The 19,589-nt window shown below is 36.7% G+C and overlaps 1 protein-coding gene across 1 annotated transcript; it reads right to left on the bottom strand.

Annotated features, from left to right (window-relative positions):
- Positions 1-757: 757 nt before the first annotated feature.
- On the bottom strand, positions 758-17,997 carry AMAS3 (amassin-3). The gene is given in 6 exon segments (NM_001079544.1): positions 758-1,469; positions 3,828-3,945; positions 8,190-8,364; positions 14,469-14,720; positions 15,519-15,662; positions 17,821-17,997. Coding segments are annotated over 6 exon segments (1,425 nt in total). The 5' UTR covers positions 17,908-17,997; the 3' UTR covers positions 758-820.
- Between the last annotated feature and the right edge of the window lie 1,592 nt (positions 17,998-19,589).

Here is a 19,589-nt window from a genome sequence, read left to right on the forward strand (position 1 = left end):
GTAGCAGTACTTTAAACAAATTCCATGTAAATACACATATTACCAATAACTAACCTGAACCTTTGAATATTATGGACCCCCCCCCCCCCTTACCACATAGAAAACTAAAGAGAATGAAAGGAAGAATAGTAAAGTAGTGTGACAAGAATTATTACCCCTCCCCGTTTGGTGGTCTAATTGATTCATATTTCTTTCATTTGCAGCCAACCCCCTCCCCCCCCCCACACACACACACAATGGAAATGCCCATCACGCTATATGTAATTGATCCTGAATATTATGTCTCATAATAATTATCAAACTATTTCCCCGCGAGAATGTTAACCCGACAATGAGTTTGTGAAATGGAATATGCAATAGATCATGATGGTATATAAGGTTTGACTGCAAAATGTAACGTTATACGAGATCCATTACTTCTGGCTCCTTGCTCTGCTAATCACAAAAAGGATTAATGGTAATGGGATATTTGTTCGATACTTTTAACAGAAATATATACATTTTCATTTATTGTCGTTGTCGTCGGTTACTCTTAATATGATTACAAGAGATATTTAATTGACGTTGAATGAATGGCTGACAAACTAGTGTCTGTTTTCAAGCAATTCATGTGAGTGTTACGTTTAAAAGCTAATATGAAATTCAGGTGCTGAAACTTTTTGTTTTGATATCTCATTCATAACAAAGATTCAAACATTATGTCTGGGGTTTATGGAAATAAGAGCTTCAAGAAATTGAATAGGCCTTTAACAATTTAAGACAGAAGCAACTACAACTAAACCATTTATTAATGTCCAGAAGACATCAAGTCTAGAATATGTTATTCGTCAACCTGGAACTCTATCTCATAGGCCAGAGCATGTCCGTTGTTGAAGGCGTAGAGTCGCTGATCCCTTGGGTTGTACTTGAGTGCCCTGGTCGCCAAGTACTTGCTGTCGAAAGGGACGTTGAGTGTTGTAGTCGTCTGGGTGGTCGTGTCGTACATCATCACGATCCTGCCATCGTGCTTGTGGTACGAATCCGTGCAGTAGAGCTTCCCACATACCATGAAACACTCGCCGAAGTTGGCCTTGAGTGAGTTGGTGTTGTAGGTCTCCTCGACCTCCAAAGTCAAGGGGTCGATCTTGCTCACGGACATGAGTCCGCTGTCCGAAGACTTCCCATAGATCACCCACAGGCCCTTCTCATCTACAGCAAAGTCAATGCTCGTGTAGCCCCCGGAGAGATAAACATAATTTGTTTTATACCCTGCATTCGGAAGGGCTCGTTGGTTGGTGACAGCTCCTGCTCTGTAGTCGTATCTTATCATGGTTGTAGACGAATACTTGTTATAGAACAGTGCGCCGTTGTATGCGACCACACTGCAACCTTCCAGGGTGTATCCAGGTAAATAGGTCTCATGAATGCCTTGCGTCTGGAATTGCTCAGTAGATAGGTACCGTAAGATAGACGAAGTATAAGTAATCCCCCTAAAAAATAAGAAAATTAGGGTTTGACTAATTTCAAGAGTTACACTGATTAATTATTCTGACGGTTAGCCTTCTATTGTTAGGAAAGCATTCCAAATTGTGCGCATGAGGTAAAAATTGGGGAAAATAACATTTTAAATACCTGGTGGCGCTAATTAGGCGTCATTTCTTTTTGTGTGTGTATTTTGAGATAATAATTTTAAAGTGCACCATTTCCTAAAGCTCGGTTGCTTTCCTCCCACGTATATGTTGCTTCAGAATCTCAATTTTTCGCACCCCAGTATAGGATATGAACCCCTCCAAAATAATTTGGAAACCCAAGTTTGATGGATTATATCTTACATGTCATGGCATCATCGAGGCTCTAAATCAAAAATCAAAATCGAAATCAAATTAGGTTTCATTCAAGACTTGTCAAAAAGTCCAAAGACTAAAAATCATATTTAAAAAAGGCATTCAAAAACTTGTATATATATATATATATATATATATATATAAAGAAACACATAGCAAATGGGAAAAAATATATAAAAAATAAATAAATGTTTACATCAAAACATCAAAGCAGTAACAAAAAAACAAAACAAAAAAGATACCAACAAATACAAAATATAAAATATTGCTAGCATGTCAGATGAGTGTACTAAAAATAAAGTAATAAATTGAAGCTTTATGAAAAAAAATGAAGAAATTAAGGCCTTCTGTTTTGTTACTGAGGGAATAATTGTCATAGACAAATAAAATGTATACAGATACGTGAATTCAGTTAACTGTAACATAGACAAAACTGCGATAAATGCAATACAATTTCCATTCTGATGATATAATGAGTATTAAAAAGTATAAAAATTGGAGTCTTGGTAGTGTGCTTAAACACAAGTGTGATATGAGTACAGTACATGTATAAACATATATATTGCACATGAAGAAAATTGGAAGACCTAAGTATTGTTGGTCACAGTAAGAATAGCAGATAATTAAAGAATGTTGTACTGTAAAACATCAGAAGAGAAAGAGGAGGAGGGAGAGACAGAAAGTGAGAGAGAGAAACAGAGAGGAGGAGGAGAGACGAAGGGAGGAAGAGGAAGAGACAGAGAGCTGAGAGAGAGGGAATGGGAATGAAATAAAAATAGAGAGGAAAGACCAGAACTGAAGAGGGGAAAAGGAAATTTGAAAAGTAGCAAGTTCAAATAGAGAAAAGGGATGAGAGAGTGAGAGAAAGGATAAAAGTGTATGCAATATCAAATACAAATGAATGGAAGAACCTGCTGTGCCTATAATCATGATAGTCAATATTGCACATAATTATATCGCTGAAATACATGACATAAAAAAAAAAATAACTTACTGATAATTACCTAAGCTTCTATTTATTATTGAATGATCGAGTGAAAGATGGGCTGGGAGAATTTCGGTACCTCATACTAGTTCTCATCTTAGGCAAGGACAAATCAAGTGCATTTTGCAGGGTACGGCTACAGTCATTGTCTCTGTTCACAGGCAGGAGATGTCGATGAACCTTTGATTGGAGGAGTGATTCTGCAAATCTTAGAGAAAAGGATGTGCGTCTCTCTTTAAGAGAGGAGACGCCAAGATGAGATTGCAGTAAGTTCATCATAAGTTCTAGAGTCAGGGTAGGTAATAATGCTGAGAGCTCTCCTCTGAACCCGCCCGATGCTTACAGAGCTTGTTTGCGATCCCTGATATCCAAACAGGTGCTGCAAATTCTAGCACTGGCCTGATGTACAACCGGGGGCGTCTCCAAGGGGGGGGGGGGGGTGTGGGGGTGCGACACCCCCACCTGTCAGGATATTGTCTGTAAAATTGCGCTGCCGTCGGGAAAAAAGAGAAAGGGGGAGGGAAAAAAAGAGAGGGAAAGGGAAAGAAAAGAAAAAAGAAAAGGAAAAGAAAAGAAAGAAAGGAAAAGAAAGGAAAAGAAAGGAAAGAAAGGAAAAGAAAGGAAAGAAAAGAAAGAAAGAAAGAGAAAAAAGAAAAAGAGGGAGGAGAGGAAAGAAAGGAAAAGAAAGAAAAGAAAGAAAAGGAAAATAAAGAAGAAAAGGGAAACAAAAGAAACGAGGGGGTGAAAGAGAGGAGAGGGAGGGGAGGTAAGAGCCTGAAAAAGGGAAGAGTGGGATTAAAAGAGAGAAGGGGGTTGTTGGGTGGAGTCGTCTCGTCGAGGGAGCAAGAAAGACACGGGTAAATATGTTGCTGTGCCGGGTCAGCTGTGTCGGTATTCTTGCTCGATCCTCGTGTACTATATCAATGCAGAAGTCTGAAGTCGGTGAGATGTATATAGTTAAAAACAATGTGTAGTTTGACACGAATAGGAAGTTTGCAAAGTTTGATAATATAACTTACACCTGGTACCAGGGCCTGTCCACGTCTACCATGGGGTCCATAAACCACACCCCTGTGGAAGCTAGATTACCCCTGAGTGTGTACGGCTCTGATAACCCCTTGATGGTTCCACAAGAATCTATAAAGGAAAACATAATAATGATGATAATATCATAATGATTTTATTTACCCGAGGAGGCCTCATCAACATCAATACTGTTCTTCTAAAGGGCCCTGCCATTACTTTTACCCCACCAATTGCCAGGTACCCATTTACACCTTGACGCCAGCCTGGGATTCGTACATTCAACCCTATGATTGAGCGTCAAGTGAATAAACCATTACACCACACCAATATCTTTATCATTACATATCAGACCCAGGGATGGCATGTCTCAGAAAGCAGAACTTTTTCTTTTAATATTGATATTGATGTTTTAAGCAGAATGTTGTATTTCTCCTATTAGACACCCTTTAGTATCATTTCGCATTTTTACCCCCGCTCCTGTTAATTCCCCCCATCGGACAATACCCGTTTACCAACATTTCAAATTCATGGATTTTCTCCTGGGGACCTAGTGACGAGTTATTGCATTTATTTATTTATTTATGTAAAGTGGAAATTCAAATAAAATCACAAATATGTCAACTAATGTATCACTAGAAACTGGTAAGCTAGCAGATGACCATCGTACAAGTTTTAGGTCAACTACATATCGGGTGATTTATAAAAATACAACCACCTCCATAGCATCTGGGATATACGAGAGATTCGGCTGAAAAATCATTTTTAACGATGTTTTAATGACGTCACATAATGGACCAATACTGCCCAAGCAGACGACATCTCATAGAACATAATTGCAAAGCTATTATTTCTCAAATTATAATGAGTTTGTGTATATAAATGTGATGGCATTTCAAATCATTCAAAAGGGGATATGAAACCGATTATGATAACTAAAATCTTTTGTTTGTAAATATACAGGATAGCGGTTAATTAACAATCAAAGAAACCAGACTTTCAAATTGAAAAAACCCCGGAATGATATTAAGGACGGCATTTGTTCCCTCTTGAAACGCCGAACATACCGAGGATTGTGCAGCTGAATATACAATGGCGTCTTATTTTGTTACAAGCGACAGATTCCTTTATTTTTGTATCGCTGCATTTGTCATCAAAACAAGTCAACGCAAAGCGTAGCATCCCCTCGCAGGGTACAAATGGCCTATATACATCAGAACTAGTTACCTAAATTGGACTATATTATTATATAGGCAAAGAAATTAACCACATTTTCACATATATAATTAGGTGTTTTTGCATATTTAATGAGCTATGACCTTTCACCTTTGACCTACATACTCGGAAATTAAACTAAGGCTGTGTTTTGATACCATGTACCTTCATATCAAATTTCATTACAATTCGTCAAACATTACTCAAGTTATCGAATGGAAACCAGATTCGCATATTTAATGAGCTATGAGCCAAAGAGTATGTAGGTCAAACCTACATACTCCGAAATCGAACTTAGGCTGTGTTTTGATCCCATGAACCTTCATATCAAATTTCATTAAAATCCGTCAATCATTACTGAAGTTATCGATCGGAAACCAAATTTGTTACGGACGGACGCACGCACGCACGGAATGACGGAAGGAAGGACGGACGGCAGCGTAACGTTTCTATATCCCCTCCGACTTCGTCGGCGAACCATGCGCGGGGTTTAGATTGAGGCAATAGATTATACATTGAGCCTGACGGTAGTGAAGTAAGAGATAGAACTCAAGAGAAGATGAAAAAACAGGCACTGAAAATGTGTGAGATGTCATGGGACATCGTCTGCTTGTGCAAATCATGTCCATCCTATGATGTTACACATCTCAGCAGCGTTCGGAGAGCTCTTCAGGTGCTACGCCGGGCTGTATTTAAGCGTTTTGTGATTTATAATAATCATTACTTCGAATGTTTCCAAGCATTGAATTTTGATAACCTTGTCGAATCAAAGTTTCAACTTTGCAATAATGAAAATAAAGTTAGTTTTTAAAATCAATGAATATCTACTTTAAGCATGGTTCAACAGTTTGCGTAGTATGATCATGACCATCACGGTATTAAACACTAGATTACGATCATTATACATTTGCAATAATGTAAATAATACAGAAGCATACAGAGGTATGACAATATAAGCTTAATGCTTGAGAGATTACCACACCTTATAATCTAACGATATATTTTTTAAAGTTTTAGAAGAGTTAAGTTAAAGGTATCCGGTAACTTTGTCTCAGATTCTGAAACAAAATCCTGGATTTAGCTCATGCTGCAGTGATAATTATAAACCTTTAGGTCAGTCAGGAACCCCATGAATTTTACAAGCCGATCGCCTGTCCGAGTATCAAGATATAGATGATTGGAACTACATTACACAACAGTCTATTGGGGAAAACGAGTATGGTAAAACCGGTCTTTCAAAGATTTTTTACTTTTCTGAGGCACTATGTCTTCTTGATCATTTTGAAGCGCGATTTTTTTTTTAGGGCTTCAATATTACATGATATCACAGACACTGATAACACGTTGGGCCGTGTATCTCAGATTTAACATTGTTAAACGATGCCTTTAAGCTATGAACTACTAATAAACAACTAAAAGATTAAAGGGATAGTTGAGTTCTGTTTTCAGACCGCTAATGCCTTCAAAGTGCATGGTTATTGCTCTTATTATTATCTATGACATTTCTAGTGCCCTTTTAGAACCTAAAGTTGCTATGAAGGTAATTTAGACCCCAAAATGTGTGAAATTTAGCCAATACGAGCATACCAATTCAACTCCATTTTCAAAAAACATGGTGACCGTTAATTCATTATTTGATTAAAATTAACAATACATGGGCCTGCAGGTTTGGCGTAATATAAGCAACAAGAAAATGCCAACAAAAAAGCCAACATCGGCATTGGCTGAAATACGACGTAAAAGGCGCTATTTCAGTTTTTTCAACAGTTTTTTCAAATTTTTCAAAATATCTAATATTTGTGGTGGTACACAAGTATTAGAAATTGTTATATTTCATGCGTCTCTCACCCGATTTTGATCAAACAAAGATGATTTTGTCATTTAAATATTATGTTCTTTCAAATTTGACACTCAGTTTTTCATTATCTTACAACAACAAAATATTTTGTGTAGCGCCCTCTGCAACAGAACGCAACTATCCCTTTAAAACTAAATTAAACAAGGTAAATAACTGGAAAATGGCATTATTTGATAGATATTACAATACAATAATGAATGTGATACTACAGTAAATACATCTTTGAGATAAGCAGGTGCTTATCAAACTGCTCTTTTAAAGGAATGCTCGGGCAATAAATTTCGAATGTCAGTAGAGAATTCCAAACATCAGAGCCATTAACCTGTTATCAATGAATAAACTACGATACTTGGAATCCAGACTGAATATATTACTTGTTGCTATGTCGGGAAAGCTTTCAGGATGTCAAGAAAAACCTTTTTTTTTTGTGTTAAAGTATGCATAAATTACCCGCAGGCCGTATACGGTCTACATGGTGTACTGCTATACAATCATGTACGTTTATCCTTGGACGCTATTAGGGACTTGCGTGGACTGATTCGCGTGACGTCCATTCAAGTCAGTGCATTAAAAGGACGTCGACCGTAGCAATCCTCATTGTCTTCGTGCAAATCTAAAAGTCCCTATTATTTTCGTGACACCTCCGTGGTTCGTATCGTTGAATAAATAATAAGCCAGTTCACGGTTGCAGTCTGAGCATGAGCAGATAAAGGTCATTGCAGAACAAATTTTGAAATACACGGAGATGAAATACTGGATGCGTGCTAATGAAAGTTATGTAATCATTATTCATTCATGCACTTTCAGTGCACTCCTTGATACACAGGTGGAAGTATTCTTTGAAAAGGGGAAACAAAGGCTATTTATATAGCACCTCCATCGCTGTAGGAGTGATTATTTCAAAATGTACAAAGTGGGACCTCTTCATATTTTAAAGATCTGTGGATATTCGGGGTCATATATTGCAGTAATGTGCTAACCGTGAAATCGTCTATTCACGAAATTAGAAAGCTTCTGATGCTGAACGAAATAAAATATCAGGTGCTAACTTTCCTGAAATAAAAATGAAAATACTGAGAAAAAAAAGTTAATGTTTTGTTAAGGCATCTATATCTAAACATTATGTTTGTAAAGTTTTATGTAAAATGTGAGCAAAGCAAATTTCCTTTGGACAATTAATCAAAATATAAAATTAAATTTCACTGAATAACCCCCCTTCCCCCACCCCCTCCCCTCCATAATCTGTTCACACTTGATGCACAATTATACAGAATCAAGCACACACCTTGTTTCTCGAAATCTTCCCATGGATAGGGAAAACCGATGTCAGATTCCGGGTCATTGCCCGCCTCGCATTCTGCAATCTTTTGCTGGAGGTCGGCGATGTCGCGTAAGAGAGTTTCGACGTCGGCATCGTTGTTGACTTCCAGGGAATCGAGGTTATAGCTGATGTTGGCAATCTACATAGCATAGCATTAAAATCAAGATAGGATAAATTTACACACATTACTTAGCTTTAATCTTGACCTTTTATGTGTGACTGCGATTGGTCTCTACATAATGCAAGCATACATACAATAGAACTGATGTAGCTTACTACAGTGTGAGTCCCCCAAAAAAGTTTACACCTAGAAAATTATTTTAAAAATCATCTATGAACAGTAAATTATTATACATCTTATGAAAGAGTGTTTTATCCCGAATCATTTAGTATCATTTTTGTGTGGTATGTGTTCATGCTTGGATGAACAGGAGCTAGACATGGTTTGCGAGAGTGCGAAAATCGACTTGCCGCGCCAAAGTTGCTTATGCGATGTTTGAATGAAACAATTGGGATTTGGGTATTAAGTCGGTCATTGCGGATCCAAATAACATCCCTAACAAAATTTATCATGCCACACATATCAACTATCAACGAACAATTGTGCACGCGCGCGTGTGTGCGTGTGACTTTGCTTCTGCAAAAAGCATATGCAATGCATCTCATTTGATACATTCAATTCAATCTCTCACTTTAAAGGTTTTGGTATGGGGTCATGAATTTGGTTTAAATGAACATATTGGCAGCATATGCGATCCTTCAATATTCAGTGATCGTTGTCGCGGTTCAAATTTGAGTCTAAAGTTATGAAATTGTAAATAATAAACTCTTAACGTTGTATAGCTCCCTCTCAAGGTCAAGATATTAATTAAGCTATAAAACAATGTTTCTTGACTAAAATCGATCGATTAGTTACTCCCGTTTGGACATTATATATCACAACTACATATTCTGAGTTTTTCATGGTCACAGCTACCATTGTACGGCCGTATAGGCGCTATTTGAATTTTATCAAAATTTACCGAGAGCACCGGTAAATTTTTATATTCAATTTTTCTCTGATGCAGAAGTGTTTTAGGGGCTAAATTTCCTAGTGCTTATAATACATCCACAGGGGCATCCAAATATATCAAAATTGTAAAGAATCACTATCCACCCAATTTTTAAGATTTCCCAAAACTTTGTATTACCTTTAATCCCAACATATCACAACTGTAGGCATCACTTTGGCGCAAGTCGATTTTTGCACTCTCGCAAACAATGCATCCTGTTCATTCAAGCGTGAACACATATCACGCAAAAATGAAACGCTCTTTCATAAGACGTATAATAATTTACTGTTCATAGATGATCAAAATAATTAGCAATTTTCTAGTTGTAAACTTTTTTTAGACTCACACGGTATATGCAAATTATTGCTTATAATGGGGCGGGGGGGGGGGGGGGGGGGGGGGGTACTCACAATTTATCACATACGGGGTGTGCCGCTCTGATGGGTCATTTTTTTTCACAAAAAAATCCCTGAAAACGGGTCCCACTTTTAACAAAAATACCATTAAAATTGGGTCCGTTTTTTCAAAAATGCCCCAAAATGGCTTTTTTTTCGGTCACATGACCGATTTTTGAAATCTGGTATTAAATTCACAGTGCGCGAAAATCTGATAAGAAGAATAACATAAGGATGAGAGAAAGAGAAGGTGATAAGGAAAAAACAAAGAATAACATAAGGAAAGTCAGAAAGAGAATGTGATAGAATGATTGAAACGAATAAGCGAAGGTGATAGACTGAAGAAACAAAGAATAACATAAAGAAAGACAGAAACAGGAAATAATAAACTAAAAACAAATAATAAGATAAGAGAAGGTGATAGAAGGAAGAAACAAAGAATAACATAAGGAAAGGCAGAAAGAGAACGTGATAGAATGATAAAAACAAAGAATAACAGAAGAGAAGATGATAGAAGGCAGATACTAAGAATAATATAAGGAAAGTCAGAAAGAGAAAGTGATAGAATGATTGAAACGAATAAGCGAAGGTGATAGATTGAAGAAACAAAGAATAACATAAAGAAAGACAGAAAGAGGAAATAATAGACTAAAAACAAATAATAAGATAAGAGAAGGTGATAGAAGGAAGAAACAAAGAATAACATAAGGAAAGACAGAAAGAGAACGTGATAGAATGATAAAAACAAAGAATAACAGAAGAGAAGATGATAGAAGGCAGAAACTAAGAATAACATAAGGAAAGTCAGAAAGAGAAAGTGATAGAATGATTGAAACGAATAAGCGAAGGTGATAGATTGAAGAAACAAAGAATAACATAAAGAAAGACAGAAAGAGGAAATAATAGACTAAAAACAAATAATAAGATAAGAGAACGTGATAGAATGATAAAAACAAAGAATAATAGAAGAGAAGATGATAGAAGGCAGATACTAAGAATAACATAAGGAAAGTCAGAAAGAGAAAGTGATAGAATGATTGAAACGAATAAGCGAACGTGATAGATTGAAGAAACAAAGAATAACATAAAGAAAGACAGAAAGAGGAAATAATAGACTAAAAACAAATAATAAAATAAGAGAAGGTGATAGAAGGAAGAAACAAAGAATAACATAAGGAAAGGCAGAAAGAGAACGTGATAGAATGATAAAAACAAAGAATAACAGAAGAGAAGATGATAGAAGGCAGATACTAAGAATAATATAAGGAAAGTCAGAAAGAGAAAGTGATAGAATGATTGAAACGAATAAGCGAAGGTGATAGATTGAAGAAACAAAGAATAACATAAAGAAAGACAGAAAGAGGAAATAATAGACTAAAAACAAATAATAAGATAAGAGAAGGTGATAGAAGGAAGAAACAAAGAATAACATAAGGAAAGACAGAAAGAGAACGTGATAGAATGATAAAAACAAAGAATAACAGAAGAGAAGATGATAGAAGGCAGAAACTAAGAATAACATAAGGAAAGTCAGAAAGAGAAAGTGATAGAATGATTGAAACGAATAAGCGAAGGTGATAGATTGAAGAAACAAAGAATAACATAAAGAAAGACAGAAAGAGGAAATAATAGACTAAAAACAAATAATAAGATAAGAGAACGTGATAGAATGATAAAAACAAAGAATAATAGAAGAGAAGATGATAGAAGGCAGATACTAAGAATAACATAAGGAAAGTCAGAAAGAGAAAGTGATAGAATGATTGAAACGAATAAGCGAACGTGATAGATTGAAGAAACAAAGAATAACATAAAGAAAGACAGAAAGAGGAAATAATAGACTAAAAACAAATAATAAAATAAGAGAAGGTGATAGAAGGAAGAAACAAAGAATAACATAAGGAAAGACAGAAAGAGAACGTGATAGAATGATAAAAACAAAGAATAACAGAAGAGAAGATGATAAAAGGCAGAAACTAAGAATAACATAAGGAAAGTCAGAAAGAGAAAGTGATAGAATGATTGAAACGAATAAGCGAAGGTGATAGATTGAAGAAACAAAGAATAACATAAAGAAAGACAGAAAGAGTAAATAATAGACTAAAAAACAAATAATAAGATAAGAGAAGGTGATAGAAGGAAGAAACAAAGAATAACATAAGGAAAGACAGAAAGAGAACGTGATAGAATGATAAAAACAAAGAATAACAGAAGAGAAGATGATAGAAGGAAGAAACAAAGAATAATATAAGAGAAGCTGACAGAAGAAATGAACAAAGAGTAGCGTAAAAAAAGATAGAAAGAGGAAATAATGAAATAATAACAACAAACAATAACATAAGAGATGATAGAAGAAAAAAAATAACATGAAAATAACAGGAAAGACAGAAAGATGATAACGAATAAATAATGTAAAGATAGAAAAACAACAAATAACATCTAAGAAAAACAAAAAGAGAACATGATAGAAAGAAAACAGAGAATAATATGACGAAAGATAGAAAGAAAAAAATGATAGATGAATACACGAATAATAGACAGAGAGAGAAATTGATAAATAATACAAAATTGAAAGATAGGAATTAAAGAAAATGAAAAACACCCGGAAATTGTTTTTTAAAAATGCCCCCAAACGGCTTTCGTCGGTCACGTGACCAATTTTTGTGCGCGAAAATCTGATCAGAAGAATAACTTAAGGATGAGAGAAAGAGAAAAATTATTGATAAAAGGGACAGAGGCGGCGGAGCGACTTTCAAAGTGGGGGGGGGGGGCTCCAATGAAAAAGGGCAATTTCTGGGGAAAAGGGGCACCTTCAAAGGGAAATCTCAAAGCGTTGTGAGTTGTGAGGTTGCAGTGCGAAAAATTACATCTTATTAAGAGGAAAACCCCAATCCTGGTGGGGCTGTAAGCACATTCTCATAACGGAAAAATGTAAAGCCCTTAGATAAGCAACATAATCATCTATAAATGCGAGCGAGCAAGCTTTGGGGGACATTGCTCTTAATCGCTTGAAATTAGGGGCACGTTTAATGATGAGAAGAAAAGGGGACACTTATCGAAAGGGATAAGACACTTATTAGAAAGAAAAGGAGCACAATCTTGGGAAATATAAGATGCGCTTATTCGAGTTAAAAAGGGGTAGTTATTAAAAGGGGAAGGGGCACTTCTACAAAAGAAAAGGGGCACATCTCAGATGTGAATAGGGAAATTATCAGAGGTGAAGGGGGCGCTTATCAAAAGTGAAAAGGGGCGCTTCTCGTACATAAAAAGGGGCACTTACTAAAGATTAAAAAGGGCACTTGTGAGAATGAAAAAATGGACTCTTATTGCAAAGGCTCTGGGGTACGTGTCAAAATAAAAGGGGGACTTATCAGATTTTGAAAGGGGAAGGGGCACTTTAACAAATTAATAGTGGCACTTGTCAAAGTAAAAGGGGCACTTTTCCTACATAAAAGGGGGCAGTTTTGGGGGCACTATGCCCCTCTGCCCCCCGGGAGCGCCGCCTCTGAGAAGGGAGAAACAAAGAGGACGTGATAGAATGATAAAAATAAAGAATAACATAAGAAAAGATGATAAAGGAAAAAACAAAGAATAACATGAGTAAAGATAAAAAGAAAAAATTATAAAATGATAACAACAGACAATAACATAAGAGATGATAGAATAAAAAAAAAAAGAATAACATAAGGAAAGACAGAAAGAGAAATTAATGATAGAAGGAAAACAGGGAATAACTTGACAAAAGATAGAAAGAAAACATAATAGAATAATAAACGAACAATAGACAGAAAGAGAAATTGATCAATAATAAAAAATTCAAAAATAGGAAAGAAAATGAAAAATGGAAAAAAAGATTTAAAAAAAGAAAATGATAGAATGATAAAAATAACAAAATATAGCAGATTTAAAGAAGAAATTACAACAAATCTAGTTACCGCGTCGTCTGGTACTTTAGCTTTGAAGTTTGATCAGGGCTACCGAGGAAACTGCACACACGTTGCCGTTTTCACGACGACGAGAATTCAAGGAAATATACCCCGACTCCCGTAGTGTAATTTGGAAACGTGGGGCCAGAAGCTCGCGCATGCTCAGGGGGTAAATATGACGTCAATCGTAGTAGCTCGGTTCGAGAATCGCTGACGTCTTGTAACTATCACCAAAGTTTGCGAGGAAAGAAAAGCTCCACCCCTACCGCAGCATGTCCCCTCCCCTGGCCCCCAAAACAGGTAAATTTAACCTTATTTGAAGAAGAAAAAAAGAAGACAGGCCCCCTCCCCCCTGGCTCCAGAGGGGGGGGGGGGGGGTGAGTGTTGAGTATCTAAAAAAAAGTGCTCACTTCCCCCTTCCCCCGTTGGACAAAAAAAACTTTAAAAAACTAGTGCTCTTACCTTTCTCACGAATTGGGGGAAAAAAGTGCTCCCCCCCCCTCGCTTATTCGCCGACTGGCTGATTCGCCGCTAAATATTTCTCACGATTTGGGCCCCCTATTTGGCCCCCTCCCTTGCCACCGGCTGGATGCGCCCCTGCTTTATAGGCCTTCTCCGTATTACACCCATCCAATCATGACATTATACTTGATTTAATTCATTTTCATATTGTTTTGTTATATCCGTTTGTTGAGCTCTGGTAGGCCATTTGCTTCTTCAGAAAGCGTTAATGCTCCTTTGTTCCCAAAACAGTGTATGCTTTTTATACTAACATTAAAATAATGTAATACCGATGGAAGTCAAACATTTTCGTATGATTATGAAGAAGAAAAAAAATTGAACTTTAAATTTTTACTCTTTTTTACTCACCTCTTCTCGTAGTTGGTCAAGGATATATTGATCGGCATTCTGGTCTTCAAGATAGCCGATGAGCGTTTCCATATCCTGAAGATCCGTTCTGATGATGTCATACTCGGGGCGGGAGATGACGATCTCGTTGTCGATGATACGCTTCTCGATGGCGTTGATGTTCTCCATTTGCTCGTTCATGGCGATGATGTCTTCTCCTTGTTGGTTGAGCGTGGCTCGCAGTGTTGTCAGCTCCACGTTGATGTCCACTATCTGTCGATCATTAAAATCATCATCGTCTTTTACATTGGACAATTTGCTGTGCCCAGGGCCGCATTTCACAAAACTTATCATCAGTGACAAATGACAATTTTTGTTATTAGCTAGTGAAATCCTTGCTTTTGATTGGTCATCAGCAGATTTGTTACTGATTTTTGTCATTTGTCATTGAAAAAACTGGAAAAAATACTAATTTAGTTTATTTCATTTCAATTCATTTCACTTATTTTAGAAATTCACACCGACGGAACATGTCTATCAGTCCATAGAAAAGTTGCATTGGAGTTGCAAGGAGTGCCCCCACCCGCGGTAATGATTATGTTTTGTGGTTATATTTGCCCTTAAAAAAAAATGATTTATAGGCTGCTCCTCGAGATTGAAAAATCTGGCGGTAGAATGAGAAGGTCAGTCTGTAAGATCGACGTTTCTTCCGTAACAAACGAATTTGATTTTTCGTTTCATTTCAGTTAACACAAAAAAGTTCAACGTAGAAATACAAAGTAATTTCTCTTTTCTCTTGTTTTCTTTTTGCTTTTCCCGACACAACTACATTTCTTGAATGCCCGAACGATTTTTTATGGAACATCTGCCGGGATGCGCCGGGATGATCACAGCTCTCAGGACTTCGTTTCTTAATAAATCCAACTATCTTCATCAATATCATTTTTATTAAATGTTCATGAACACATCTAACTACTAAAATGCATTGTATTATGCTTTCCTAACAAAGAAATAAACTGTTCGGTCAAGTGCAAGATATTTACAACATTTAATAGAAAGAGTTGTACAAACCTGTTGATCGAGGTCGCGAATCATCTGCTGGAACTCCTCGCTGCTTACCCCAGAACCACACGATGAGCTCAATGATGACGTCACACCACACATACAATCGCCATTCTCTGTGACCGACGAATTCACGTGAGCGTATTCATTACACTACATGAAAATCCAAAGAAATAATTATATACATCTGATAAATCATACAGGGGCTACCCATCGGGATGCGTTATTTTGTTATGCGGAACAGATTGGGGTTAGGTGCGTGTTGAGCCTACGGGAAAGTTTAGGGTTAGGGTTAAATCAAGACCTCTTAAAAAAAAAACCCAAATCTGTGGCGCAGAAAAAAATGACGCCATCGGGATAAGGTGTCGGTTACTCCCCCAACCACAAATTATATCGACACTCCGAAACCATACATCAATTACTTTCTGTTGAAATGTAAGTTAATTTTATTCTAAAAAGACGAAAAATGTCCACAAAGATAAATTTTCATCTGTGTTCACTATTGTAAGGTTTGTTAGTGCAGGGACGTGAAAGAGAGGAGTGGAAACTCTTGTAATTTATTCAAACGCATTCATGAGTTCTAAAGCGTAACAATGGGATGTGTAACATTCCAATTGGCTTTGAAGTTCCATGCTCCGAACCGCGCTTCCACTGCTATGCGAGGACTTTCGGAGTCAAGGCACCAATTTTACCTTATTACCAAATATCAAATTACCGGCAAAATTTCAGTGTAAATCATCAATTTTTTATGGGGACTGTATTGAGTGCATTAAACAATTTTTCAAATTTAATACTCCGCCCTTCCTATAATTTGTGTGCCAGAGTTGGTAAAAGAAAAATTAGATCCTGACAAAAACTCAATATTTTAGGATAATGCGCTAATTTGTGCATGTTTTAATGTCCCGTTATTTAATCCATGCGTTACAATCTTCCAAAAACATTGGCCCGAATTCACAAAGGAGGTTTGTCGACAAACCTCGGTTTGTCGACAAACCTCCTTTTGTTTCGTCAAACCTCCCTTTGTTATTTACAAACCAGGTTTGTAAAAATCGCGTCAAAAGGCGTCATATGACGTACATAAACCTCGGTTTGTCGACAAACCTCCTTAGAGAATTCGGGCCATTCGGGCCATTAAGTTTGCTAATGCGTGTTTTTTGCTTGTATTTTTGCAGTTGGAAAAAAGAACTAAATTACACTTGTTTGTGTTCGCTTGTTCGACTCATTACACATTCAACAACTGATTAGAAATCACTGAAAGGGACAGCGAACAGTTGCTGGGATAACATTTTCTGATGTAGGAATTCTAAATCCTGAAATATTTATTACCTGCGCTCTTTTATCTCACCACCTGGTCAACAGTTGCAGATTAGCGCATAACTTTTCGGCGGCTTGGAGCATGGGGTCAAAGGAAAGCGGCTTGAAACATTCTTTTATTTGTAAGAGGTGTCGTGGTCGAGTGGATACGTCGCCGGACTGTCGATCACATAGGTCCGCGGTTCGAGTCCCGCGTGACATTGATCTACATTTGCCACACTCGACCCAGGTGATGTAAATGGGTACCTGGCTGGAATTAATTCCTTGAAATTGAAATTAAGGAGCGCTGTAACGGCAGCTATAGGCTAAAGCCGGGGTAATAATAAATGCGCCTCGGAATAGAATTTCTAGATAGATAGACGGAGCTATAGAAATGTCTATTATTATTATTATTATTATTATTATTAAGAGAGACAGAGAGAGAGAGAGTGTGTGTGTGAGTGTGTGTGTGTGTGTGTGTGTAGCCATTTTGCTCGCTGATACACCCCTCCACAAAAAGAGTCATAACTAAAAGACAATTACGAAGAGCAACATTGTTGTTCAAAAGAGAGATGTACTTTAATACACCATCGACTCTTTTAAGTGGCAAAAATATTGAAATATTATCGGTTTCTGAAGGGAACATTCTCCAGAATATCTCGTTAAATAAATATAATTAATATTTTTGAAATACGTCATTTAACAATCAAATGTCACCCTCTTTTGTATTATATCACATTATTGTGATGATATAGAGCCTGGGGTAATTGAATGAAAAAATAACCTGCAACATAAGAAATGATTTCAACAAGAGATTATAGGACATATTCATTAATACAATGAATATTTGGTATCACGTAAAAGAAGATGAATTCAACTTCTTGGAATAATTGATGGGAGAATTCGTAATTTATATATTTTAAAGAACACACTTTAACCCCATATTAGGAGTAGGGATATTAGGAAGGGTAATTTCGAAACAAAACAAAACAAAACAAAAACGAAACAGGACATTTACCTGTGCATTTGCATTCGGCATCCACCTGAACATGACGATTAACAGCAGGGCGAGGGCGGCCGGTGATATTATGCGGGAAAACGTCATGATCGTCGATGTCGATTCTAAAAGAGGGAGGGAGTAAACGTTCAATGGCTTCTCTGTTTTTTCAACTCGAACTATGTCTCGTTGACGGAATGCTCCTTGGTAAGAAGTAAGTGGTCTCTTATTCCGTTTCCCGTTTTCCACACGACACTATTTTCAAAATTTTCGCGTGGAAAATGTATAACCAGGTGTCACGAACTTTTGGAACACACCCCCAGATTGATAAGTAAAGTATTTGGCCCCTCCCAGGAAATACAGTTTTCATTATAGTCACCCTAGCTGTATTAATTCCATCTTTTTTTTTCTCGTTCTGTCTCTACTCTCTAGCCCCGTTCATATCTGTCATCGATCAGTAAAATTGCTGCAACATTTGCAAGTCACGAACTTTTGGAACACACCCCCAGATTGATAAGTAAAGTATTTGGCCCCTCCCAGGAAATACAGTTTTCATTATACCCTAGTCACCCTAGCTGTATTAATTCCATCTTTTTTTTTCTCGTTCTGTCTCTACTCTCTAGCCCCGTTCATATCTGTCATCGATCAGTAAAATTGCTGCAACATTTGCAAGTCACGAACTTTTGGAACACACCCCCAGATTGATAAGTAAAGTATTTGGCCCCTCCCAGGAAATACAGTTTTCATTATAGTCACCCTAGCTGTATTAATTCCATCTTTTTTCTCTCGTTCTGTCTCTACTCTCTAGCCCTGTTCATATCTGTCATCGATCAGTAAAATTGCTGCAACATTTGCAAGTATTGAAATAGTATATCTGTAAAGCGCTTAGAGACATTAATTAAGCGCTATATGCAAGCAGAATATTACTATTATCATTTTACGTATATGCTACCAACTTGTGGCAGATTTGATTCGATTTGATTTGATTTATTGGTTTCTATATCATATTCAAATATACATATTTTTAACATACAAAATGTCCATCAGTGTGAAATAATTTACGTTTCAAAGTACACTGTCGCTCATAAAGATGGAATATTTTTGTTTTACCCCAATTTACGGAATTATTTTAAAAATAATTAAAAAATAATAGATCTATATCAAAGTATACATTCTCAGATTTTATTGAATAATAATATGCAAATGTGTGTTTTGCGTGACTGCTAAAGCATGTGTATGCTTCTATGCTTATTAATTAGGGGACCTATGCCCTTAAGTCATAAATGACAGTAATGAGGATTAATGCCCCACAATATAGCACATCGACACGGTTTTGATCCTGGGGCCTCACAGTTACGAGGCCATTGCTTTGTCACTGAACCATGACTGTACGCAGCGGGGGCTAGGGTAGGGGGCAGTTTCCATAAATAAAAAATACCACAGAAAATGCAATAATTTTTCAATAATTTATTGCATTTTACCCCGGTTCCCAACATAAAGAAATCCTCTGTGTGCCCATACCTTGAGCCAAAATGCATGACCATCCAGAGGATTTGTTTATAATACACGATACTCATACTGTATAGAAAATAATACATAAGGAGAACATTACTCACTTTTACAATTAACATGAAATAAGCGTAAGCATGAAGCTTGAAATGCTTGCAGCCCTCGGATGAACTAAACTATTATTAATTAAACTATACTAAACTGATTTAAACTAAACTAGCATCCTATAATATAGATGAAACATAATGAAGAGAGAGATAGAGAGAAAGAGGGGAGAAATT

This window comes from Strongylocentrotus purpuratus, unplaced genomic scaffold (assembly GCF_000002235.5).
Source record: "Strongylocentrotus purpuratus isolate Spur 01 unplaced genomic scaffold, Spur_5.0 spur5_scaffold_4, whole genome shotgun sequence".
Classification (NCBI taxonomy): Eukaryota; Metazoa; Echinodermata; class Echinoidea; order Camarodonta; family Strongylocentrotidae; genus Strongylocentrotus; species Strongylocentrotus purpuratus.